This window comes from Diaphorina citri, unplaced genomic scaffold (genome assembly GCF_000475195.1).
Source record: "Diaphorina citri unplaced genomic scaffold, Diaci psyllid genome assembly version 1.1 scaffold366, whole genome shotgun sequence".
NCBI classification, from domain to species: domain Eukaryota; kingdom Metazoa; phylum Arthropoda; class Insecta; order Hemiptera; family Psyllidae; genus Diaphorina; species Diaphorina citri.
Window position 1 is genome coordinate 118,586 of NW_007377801.1, and position 11,362 is coordinate 129,947.

At 39.9% G+C, this 11,362-nt stretch overlaps 1 protein-coding gene across 2 annotated transcripts; it reads right to left on the reverse strand.

The window, feature by feature from the left end:
- Positions 1 to 4,483: 4,483 nt before the first annotated feature.
- Positions 4,484 to 11,114, reverse strand: LOC103508082 (putative uncharacterized protein DDB_G0294196). Of its 2 annotated transcripts, XR_541300.3 has the most exons (5): positions 10,854 to 11,114; positions 9,256 to 9,378; positions 8,426 to 8,591; positions 4,736 to 4,851; positions 4,484 to 4,694 (listed from the first exon to the last, which is right to left on the reverse strand). XR_541300.3 is itself a non-coding variant. In XM_008472615.3 (4 exons), the coding sequence occupies exons 1-4, from the start codon at positions 11,097 to 11,099 to the stop codon at positions 4,820 to 4,822; spliced, it is 567 nt and encodes a 188-aa protein (XP_008470837.1). In that variant the 5' UTR covers positions 11,100 to 11,114; the 3' UTR covers positions 4,484 to 4,819. The 2 variants fall into 2 exon arrangements, 1 of the variants encoding a protein (XP_008470837.1); XM_008472615.3 differs by having other exon boundaries at positions 4,484 to 4,851.
- Positions 11,115 to 11,362: the final 248 nt, after the last annotated feature.

The following is an 11,362-nucleotide window of genomic DNA, read 5'->3' on the forward strand; positions in this document are numbered from 1 at the left end:
ATTCCCGATTTTCACCCGGGACAATTTTTTTGAGGGGGCCGGGGCTAGAAAAAAAAAAAAAAAAAAAAAAAACTTTTTTACTGTCAATTAGATGGTATAAGTACCGCAAGTTGAGCTTATTTTATAATATCGTAGTTAGGTAGATATTATGTATATGTAACATGAAAAGATAAGTCTTCATGCTTAGGAGGTGTAGTGGTCAAGGAAGGTGAGGGTTCAATCCCAGCCGAGGTATGGAATTTTATCATAGAAAGAAATGAGAATTTGACAACAAAATGCTAAAATAAACGGATATTTCAGTCCTATTCAAGCAATTTAAAAATAAGCGCTATTATACAAATAAGAGAACTTGAATGAACAACGCCGCAGGCGAAAATTTAAAAAAAAATTGGTCTACAATCTTCGAATATCCAATAAAAAATCCTCATAAAAAGTCATTTTTTCTCTTTATTAGTTCGTTCAGATGCGTTTTCCGTCGAATTGAAAAAAAAAAAAAAAAAAAAAAAAAAAGGGGAAAAAGGCTAGAAAGAAATGAGAATATTTGACAACGAAATGCTAAAATAAACGGATATTTCAGTCCTATTCGAGCGATTTAAAAATAAGCGCTATTATACAAATAAGAAAACTTGAAAGAACAGCGCCGCAGGCGAAAATTTTAAAAAATTTTGGTCTACAATATTTGGATATCCAATAAAAATCCTCATAAAAAGTCATTTTTACTCTTTATTAGTTCGTTCAGATGTTTTCCGTCGAATTGAAAAAAAAGGGACAAAAGTCTGTCCCGGCGGGACATTTTATTTTCTCCAAAAATACGGGATGTCCCGGGAAATACGGACGGTTGGCAACCTTACGTCTGAGAGACCTAGATAATAGAGCTTTTTCCGCGACAGACTTTCCGGCTGTCTCACAGACCTGAGTCTGTAAAACCGTGGTCTGGCAGATGGTCTGAGATACCTACCTAGGTCTCGAGTTTTTTTTTCCGCTACACATGCTCCGACGGTGTCAGACTGTCTGATTGTGAGTGGCGGGCATTACTGCCCTCACCTAAGTATAGTGACTAGAGCTTTTTCCGCGACACACATTCCGGCTGTCTCACAGACCTGAGTCTGTAAAACCGCGGTCTGGCAGATGGTCTGAGATACCTATACCTATAGGTCTCGAGTTTTTTTTTTCCGCTACACATGCTCCGACGGTGTCAGACTGTCTGATTGTGAGTGGCGGGCATTACTGCCCTCACCTAAGTACCTATAGTGACTTAGTGACCCTGTAGCCTGTACCGTATTCTATTCTACTTGAATGACTTTTCATCATCATCCTCCTGAGTGTCAGTGGAAACACTTGAGGTAGAAAAACAATTTAAGTGGAAATTTAATTTCAATAGGAGAGAGAGGGGGGGGGGGGGGGGGTTAAACAGAGATGCTGTCTAATGAGACTTTAACAGACAGCGAAATTCGACCTTTTTTTAGATTGCAATTTTTCAGAGGATTTAACGCCAATGAATCTGGACTCCACATTCTGGAGCCAGTCTAGTTAGCTTGGTTGGTAGAGTGTCTACCTTGTAAGCGCTAGGCCGCGGGTTCGATTGGCGCCCTTCGTGAATTTTATCCTGAAAGTATAAGGTTCACTCTCGGAACTCGGAACGGCTGGCTTTCTCCTATCCTGTCTTCCTTCTCTCTTCGATTTCGGGACGATGAGACCTTAGCAGTTACAGTTCCCTCTATGTATATAGACTCTAGAATAGAACAGTTGCGCTTACTTGGGTGATGTTTCAAAGTCATAGAGCAGAAAAATGAGGACCAACGGAATTTTTCTTTTTCTTTCACGACTTCTAGATCCCGAGATAAATCGATTTAAAAAAAATACCGGTAAATCGTGAACTTTGACATCACGGCATACGCTCCCGTAGGCGAAGACGTCACATTAAATGTCCCGAGCAAAGCTCCCTCGCAGGCAACGCATTAATGTGTTTGTGCGCATACACTTCTGCGCACTTCTTTCTGCTCCTCCGCTAGCGCGCTTGCATAGTGGCGCTACCTAACGGACGAAAAAAACAACTGCGTAAAGTTTGATTCTTTTCTCCTTCTCCTCTTCCAATATTTTTCTTTCTCTCTTTCTCCTCTTCCAAATCTTTCTCTCCCTCTCCTCTTCTTCATTTGTTTAGGATAAATCGAAACTGCTACCTAGCGCTTACAAAGGATAAAATTGACCTTCCAAGAATAAAATTGCAACAGAATAAATTTCGTGAATGCCGCCTATTTATTTGATTATGCAATGTGCAACACTATCTCAATACTAAAGTTATTTGTAGAAAAGGCATGGCCGAACTTGTAGAACTTTCACGTCACGGCATACGCTCCCGTAGGCGATGACGTCACATCAAATGTCCCGAGTAAAGCTCCCTCGCCGGCAACGCATTAATGTGCTTGTGCGCATACGTTTCTGCGCATTTCTTTTTGCTCCTCCGTCAGCGCGCTTGCATACTGGCGCTACCTAGCGAGGCAACTGCCTGAAGTCTGACGTCACACATCTTTGAACTCTTTCATTAGAACCGAAAATAAAATTGAATTTTCGACCTTTTACAGTTATTTTTTCGGTGTTTTGACCTCAGATTTGGATTTTTCACAACTTTTTACTCAGGAATCGACCATTTCGAACCCGGGACCTTCTGCATGGCAAGCAAGCGCGTTATACCATTATACCTACCTGTTATAAATAAAATAATTTAATCGACTTTACAAATCAAGCAAACCATACTTCCATTGTTTTCTTTTGTAAAGACGAGAGAGTGAGAGTGAGAGGGAGAGTGAGAGAGGAGATAGCAGAGTCGAAACAAGACAAGATCAAAGGAAGCGCAAAGTAAAGAGAAAAGAAATACACAGAGCGAGATAGAGGGTAGAGAAGTGCAAAGGAGAGAGCGAGATAGGAAATCATAGCAAAGTGGAGACAAGTTCAAGGTCACTCAACGCGTGGTTTCCAGTGAGGGAGTGAGAGAGAGAGGAAATGGTTTCCAGTGAGGGAGTGAGTGAGAGAGGAAATGGTTTAAAGTGAGGGAGTGAGTGAGAGAGAAAATCAGAAAATGTTTTGATTTCTCTAATAGTCCATGCAAAATAGATAAAATCAGAAAATATATTATTTGAATTTACCTAATAGTCCATGCAAAATTGCAAAATTAGGTTGTAGGTACTTAGTTCATCGGTTTTGTTTTTATTTTTAAGAACAGATAAGTAGGTATATTTGTATGTATAATTGTATACGTATAATTGTGTATAACTAAAGGATTGATTTTTGAAGAAGAAGTAAGGTATAATATGTAGATAGGTATCTAAATTAGTAGAATTCGATTTTCTACAGAAATTTTTTTGAGACTATAAAGAAGTTATTAACCTCGGTGGTGTAGTGGTCAAGGCGCTCGCCTGGTAAACAGGAGGGCGTGGGTTCAATCCCAGCCGAGGTATGGACGACCAAGAAACTCTGTGAAGCCATCGACATGGGCAAAATATTTCAATGGGTTAATCTCTGTTGAATTCCTCCTCTTCAGTTAAATTCCTCTTTAGCTGTCATTCGGGTTAATAAATTTATCTTTAACTGAATTTCTTTTTCCTTCTACAGGAAATTTGTACATGAGCGCGTGACTTACCTGTAAAATACTCTCTCTCTCTCTCTCTCTTCCTTTCTCTTTCACCTTCCCCTGCTTATTTTTCTTCCCTTCCGTTTCTCTCTCTCCCTTGATCCTATCAGTCTGTCTCTCTCTTCACTTACAAGTCTCCCTATATTTATCTTCCTCTCATCTCCTCTCTCTCTCTCTCTCCCTCCCTCCCTCCTCCTATCTCCTCTCTTTCTCCATCCCGGGGTTAAAAGTGAAGTTTAATACTTTTAATGTTATCATAATATAATTACATTAAAAAAAATGCTACTCTTGCATTTTATGTCAAATTTTCCCTCTCCTTCCCTTTCCTCCTTCTCCTCTCTTCCCTTCTTTTTATAACTGTCTTCCCTCTCTCTCTCTCTCTCTTCCTCTCTCTCTGTCTCTCTTTCTTTCTCTCTCTCTTCCTCCCTCTCTCTCTCTTTATCTCTATTTCTCTTTTACTAGGTTAGGTATTTTAACGTTATTCCTTCATCTACCTACTTTCCTGGTTCTGTTTTCTTTTCATCTCCCTCCCAATTTCTCTTTTTCTTCCTCTCCCGCTACCTATCCTTCTATCTTTCTTCCTCTTTCTCCCCCTTTCTCTATACTCTCTCTTTCTTTTTCTCTTCTTGTCCTTCTCTCTTTCAGTCTCTCTATCTCACGAGTTGGCTCTTGGCAACACTGTATACATAAAAAAAAAGTTTTTAATTTTCTCACACAATATTCAAACCTCATTTGAATTTTTGTTGCCAACACGTGTAGTTTCTCTCTCTCTCTCTCTCTCTCTCTCTCTCTCTCTCTCCTACGAAAGTTAAAATATTTGTATAATATAAAAATATGTAATTATTTAATTCTACATTTTGTTCTTTTGTCTTTTCTTCACTTTGATGTAGTTGTTTGTCTTTTTCATTAGATCTGTTCCATTTGATCTTAAGCTGTTCCATTTGATCTTAAGCTGTTCCATTTGATCTTAAGCTGTTCCATTTGATCTTAAGTTGTTCCATTTGATCTTAAGCTGTTCCATTTTATCTTAAGCTGTTCCATTTGATCTTAAGCTGTTCCATTTGATCTTAAGCTGTTCCATTAGATCGGTTAGCTGTTCCATTCGATCTTAAGTTGGTGGTAGTCCAAATCGGTTTTGGCTTGTCGGATTTGATCATAACTCCCATCACTTCTCATGTTGTCCTATAGGACTTAATGTTCCCGGATGGACCGGGGTTGTACAACTGAAACAGTGAAACAGAACAAGAGTTACAGCCGGCTGAAGAGAGGCATACTACGACACAGACTACACTCGTCTAATGTACCTAGCAGTTGTTTTATACCTACGAAATAAAAACAACCTAACTAGCGTACTGCGTAAGAACATCAGGTAGGTACCTAATTAATAATTATAAAATATAATAGGTACCTATACTTATATATTATGTACCTACCTACTTATTTTACTCATTTTTCATGTATTGCACATTGCATAGTTTGTCTACTACCAGGGGCTCACACAATTTTCCTTGCCAATGTTTTGTAAGTTCTGATTCTTATGTCAAGCTAAACTAACCTCTAATGCTACAGAAACCTCAATAATTGGGTAGGATACTAGATACCTACCTACAAGGAAGAAAGAGAGAGGGAGGGAGAGAGAGAGGGAGAGAGAGAGAGGGAGAGAGAGAGGGAGGGAGAGGGAGAGAGAGAGGGAGAGGGAGAGAGAGGGAGAGAGAGAGAGAGGGAGAGAGAGAGAGGGAGAGAGAGAGAATTTGACTAATAAAAAATCTTCTTACCGACTCAAATATTTTTCCTTCCTTTAGGGAAGAACTTGTTAAATTAACTTACAACGTCCCCATTATAAGAACTGAGACTCAATTTTTGTCTTTCTTTTCCTCCCTCCAGTTCTCTCTCTCGCTCTTTTCTCTATATTCCTCCATCTAGGTACATCTCTCGTGTATTTTTTCTACCCCTCTCTCTCTCTCTCTTCCTTTCTTTTTTGTTTCCAACCTCTTTCTCCATATTTTCTCTCTCATTCTATCTCCTTCTTTCTCTCTCCCCCTCCAATCCTCCATTCACCTTAGAGCTAGGTAGGTATTTAGCTAAATGGGTGGGTGGGAAGGTATTTAGTTAGGTACGTGGGTGGGTGGGTATATGGTTCTCAGTAATCTCAGTATCATTCCCCTAAGCAATCTAATTAAAAAACATGGAATTGTTCAGTGGGAAAATTCAACAAACTCAATTCGTTCGTTGGGGAAAAATAATAAAACAAAATAAAAATAGCGCCTCTAGCTTGGTAAAAAATGATGGGTGCTTTTTTTTTTTCTTTAATTTAAATAAAATACAAATACCTACGAATCTAATTTTTATACCAGGTAGATTAAAAAGCGGAGAAAATGCTTGACTTTCCCTTGAGATAATTTTCGAGTGTCTTTTTCGGGCCCGTATTACAGTGTGTCTAAGAAACTTCTTAGACCTGGGATCCAAGCATGTTCGGTGACTTTCTAGGCATCCTATGCTTCTTCTCTTTTCGATTTCGGGACTATAAGGCCTCCGTTGTTACAGTTCCCTCTATCAAACCTCTCTCTCTCTCTCTCTCTCTCTCTCTCTCTCTAGCAGTTACATTTCCCTCTTTGATCTCTCAAAGAGGTTTCTCTTTTTCTCTCTCTCAAAAAAAAAGTCGTTCTCGGAACGGCTGCGTTTCTCCTATCCTGTCCTCTTTCTCTCTCACGGACGTTATGACCTTAGCAGTTACAATTCTGAAATGAAGAAGAAATTACAGGAATATTATCTCACTAACAATAATGAAGTATAAATACTAATGAAATACCTATGTAAACCGTCCCTAAAAGCACACAAGTACTTAGAGGGATATATAAAGAATAATCTGTACAGTGGAACCTCGATACCGAAGAAAAGTCGATTTCCCTTCCCTTCAGAGGCAAAAAAATCAGTATAGCGAAGTAAAAAGAATAGATACAACGAAGTAATTTGGGGCATGAGCCCGAGAAAATTACCTCAGTATAACGAAATTGATTGAATTTTAACCTCAGTTTAGCGAAGTGATCTTAAAAGCGAGTAGAATTACCTCAGTATAACGAAATTGATTGAATTTTAACCTCAGTATAGCGAAGTGATCTTAAAAGCGAATAGAATCACCTCAGTATAACGAAGTTACTCTGATTTTGACCTCAGTATAGCGAAGTGATCTTAAACTCGAGTGGAATTTTACCTCAGTACAACGAAGTTACTCTGATTTGGACCTCAGTATAGCGAAGTAAATCGATATAACGAAATAGTTTCGATTTTAAGCTGAAAAAATGCAGCGTACAGTATTTTTTGTCACCCTGTACTACATGACGTATACCTACCTTCAAACTAGGATAAGTATATAAAGTACATAGTTCTAGCTCAGGTAGCTCAGGGACGCAACTCGGATGATAAATTTCAGAGATGGGACCCAAATCGGACCGACGCAACTCGGATATCACAATCGGGACTCAAGTCAGATCCCCCGACGTACCTACCTACATATTTTTCGGTTTTACAGAGGGGGGGAGGGGGTGGATGCGTGCCGCGAGGGTGGGATGTACGCCAGGGTTGAATATCGAATGAATGAAATTTGAACTACGTTTCAATTTCAACATTCAAATAAAATTTTCTTTTTAAGGAGTTCTAGAGTATTCTAGACATAATCTCTAGTGATTTTATTGAATAAAGGAAGTGTATCCAATATATACTTATTATGATTGTAGCTAGATTGTACCATAATATTATATAGGTACACATAGGTATAATTACCTGAAAGTTCCCGAGGCAGTAAGTAATTGGTCCAGTAAGGAGATTCCTGTACTCCCGGGTTTGGCCGCCGAACGATTTCCGGCAACGTCGCATAGTACACGATTCGCCTCTGATTCGCAACCCTGCTCGGAACTTGCATATTCTGTCCATTAGGTATTACCTCTAGGTTACCAGACTGGATATAGTGTTGTACATTGTGACGGATCAACTCTTGAACATCATGGTCATAATTCTGTAAAGAGGCATGTTAAAGGTCAACTATTCAAGAGTGGTTAGAATGTTCCACTATAAATCTCAATAAACGGCATGTCCGATTTTCATCAAATTTGGAAAAATGTTCAACATGATTAATATGAAAAAAAAAAAAATCTCGTATTTTTGAACCGAGACTTTGTACGGGTACAGTACAGACCTTTCTCTAAAATTAACTTTTTAGGGAAAATGACCTAGTAGTCAACTCCGAGCATTTGAAAACTGTTTGGTAGTTTTGGCCAGATGATTTGTTACAAGTTACAATAAATGTTCAGTCTGAAATCTTGAAATCCGTGTCTTCCATACTAAACATAGCGCAGTCAGAAAATTTTCTTTCGTGAAAATGATGTGATATTTTGTGTCTCTGTGTCTCAATTCAATATTCAATTTTTCAATGGATCAATTCAATAATCCGAGAATTTAAGTTACTGGCCGATTTAAAGTTGTTTTCTTTTGATATTATAGTCAGCTCCCATGGCGTAGTGGTCACTGCACTCGCCTTGCACGCTCCCGCGTGTTCAATTCCCGGCGGGGTCAAGAAATTTGTATCATGCAAATGATTGATCCCGTGACTGGCTGTTGCGGGGCCGACGTGGTGCAGGTTGCAAGATTGAAGAATCTTATGGGCGTTGAAGCCATCAATCAATACTCGGCCAGAGCAACTGTAGAAGAGGGACAGGAAACGATGGAGGACGTCATCAATGTGTTGTCGGAGATTTGTCTACCTTACTTACAGTGTGGTCTCATAATTCTATGTCTACTTACAGTGTGGTCTCATGCTATCGTCCTGAGCAGAGTCCTGGTTATCCATCTGCTCAGTGGAGGATTCCTGTAGGGGTTCCTGCTGTTGGTCTGGTTGGGGTTGTTGTTCCTGTACTTGTTGAGGCATGGGGGTCTGATCCTGCTCTCCTCCTCTCTGTTGCATCTCCTCCTGTTAAACAGTAAAGGAGGAGATATTATAAATTATAAGTGGGCTACTTTTTACTCAAGTTATATATAAAAATGGATACTTACGAGTAGGTTTTTATATCCCGACTCGGAGTTTCGTCTATTTCATAGACATTTTCCAGGGAAACGTGTTTCCGAGTCGGGATATAAAAACCTACTCGTAAGTATCCATTTTTATATATAACATAAGTAAAAAGTATTTACAAAGGATGTCAAAATTAAATAAATTAATTAATAATAAGTGGGCTACACAAAGCGAAATTTCACAAAATAGTGGAGATGTAGTACCATACTCGTAATAGTACTCAGAGGGTTATACAAAGAAAAGTCTGTAAAGGATTCTGATTGTTAACAATAAACTTATTATTTTATTATTATTATTATTATGTCATTTTCACCACCTGCCTAGGTATGTAGGTAGGTATCTATAAACAAGGCAATTTAAAATGCTGTCTCCTCAGTCCTTTTTTGTCATTTGGCACAGGGTTGTATTTAGGACCCCCCCCCCCTCGAGCTTCATTTTTTTCCTTTTGATGTAGGCCAAAAATTTAGAGTATCCCCCCCTCCCCCGCTCGACAAAATCCTGTATACGACTCTGAGATGGCAGTCTAAATTTTTTGTGATTAGCAATAGTAACCCCCTCTCACCTGTGGCATCTCACTGACTCGAATCGCCTGCTCCTCAGGGCCCTGAGCCTCGGTCTGACTCTCTCCCTGCCCCTCACTCTGCTCCATATGAGTCGGCCCTGACATCACCTGGCCCCCCATCACCTAAACATATAGAATATTCAACTTCAACAACTTACATAAATTCATAATGATATCAAACCATTATTATAATGACAGTCATAGACAAATACAAAAAAACACCATATGAAACAAGAAACGAGCAATATATCATTCCAAACATAAGAAATAAATTTGGAGAAACAACACTCAAACATCAAATCCCAACAATATTAACCAACAGTCAGCTCCCATGGCGTAGTGGTCACTGCACTCGCCTTGCACGCGGGAGACCCGGGTTCGATTCCCGGCGGGGTCAAGAAATTTGTATCATGCAAATGATTGATCCCGTGACTGGCTGTTGCGGGGCCCACTCAGCCTCGTGAGGAAAATGAGTAGCTATGACATATAAATGCGCATAGCGACCGGTGCCAGCATGGTAGGTAAACATTGGATTTTAGGATTATTGAGATATTGGGAAAATCCTACAATGCTGCAGTGAGCACCAAAGTTGTGACATAACACAAAGAAATTGCATTTACAAATCCTCTGTATGGTAAACAATGTAATCAAGTAAACATGTCTGCTAAATTTTATTTAAAGCGGGCAAACTGATCAAAAGTTACGGTGAAACAAGGAGTTTCATTATAAATGCAAGAGGTTTGATAGAGGGAACTGTAACTGATAAGGTCTTATCGTCCCGAAATCGACGAAGAAGGAAGACAGGATAGGAGAAAGTCGGCCATTCCGAGAGCGAACATTATTCAATCAATGTGATTTCTCAATTTTCTCGCTCTCGAATTTTCGACCCATTATTCGTTCAGGATAAAATCTGCCTTGGGTAGGAATCGAACCCGCGGCCTAGCGCTTACAAGACAGTCGCGTTACCAAAGTAACTAGGCTGGCGACTAGAAATAAAAACAAGCTTTTGGTCAGACCCAAACAGAAATCGACTTTCCATTTTTCGAATAAGCTGAATTTATTATTGTTATTTTTATTTCGTTTCAGAGGAACGAGTATTCGGAAAGCATAGGTTGTCAAATTATCAAGCAAGATGATGTTACTCAGGTAAGTAGTGCCAACAAGAAAAACTGACTTCCTTTCCAATTGAACCCACTTCCCTTATTTTGAAAAAAAAAAAAACTTTCTCCGCCAAAGACAAGAGAAACGGCAAACGAAAAATACTTATCCAAAGAGCGCTTAGAATCAGGAAAGTATTTTTCACCATTTTCTTATCTATTGTTCCTCTATTCTCTTATCCATTTCCCCAGGAGGGGTTGAGCGGACTCAAATCATGTCCCCCGGACGGTCTAGTCTGGAGACTTGCAATCTGCAGTTCGCACGCTCTATACTCGATGGGCGGGGCAAAGTCTTTCGCTCACGTGTGGTTTGAGTTTGTGCAGGAGCTACGATATCGGTGGGAGAATTCATTGCGGATACCGGGGTAAGTGGGCATTTGCCTTGGACTTCGTTGTATCGAGGTTCCACTGTAAAGGATTCTGAATTATTATTATTATTACCTCTACGGCACTGGTCATCATATTGATAGGGATATGGATAGGTAGTCGCTGGAAGGGAGGGGGCGGGGGGCGGACAGTGTCGGCCGGTTCCTGGGGCTCCTGTGGGGATCGCTGTTGGAATTCCTGTTGGGATTGCTGTTGGGATTCCTGTTGGGCTTGCTGTTGGGAGGCGGCTGCTACTTCAGCAATGATCATGTTGAGATTGTCAATGGTGTTGGTGAAGGCGCGACCTGAAAGGAAAACCATGTCTGACAACACCCGGCTAGTACGTGTGGACTTTGGACTTGGCGGCTGATTGTAACTAGATTATTACGGGTAACTATAGGCTAATTCATGCTTTCTCCTATACTGTACTCTTTCTGGACCTACTCTCTTCGATTTCGGGACGATAAGACCTTTGTTCAGTAAGAGAGACGGAGAAGGAGAGAGGTACAAATGAGAGAAGGAAAGTAAAAGTGAATAATGGAAACAGACTGAAAGAGTGAGGGGAAGAGAGAAAGAGACTACGA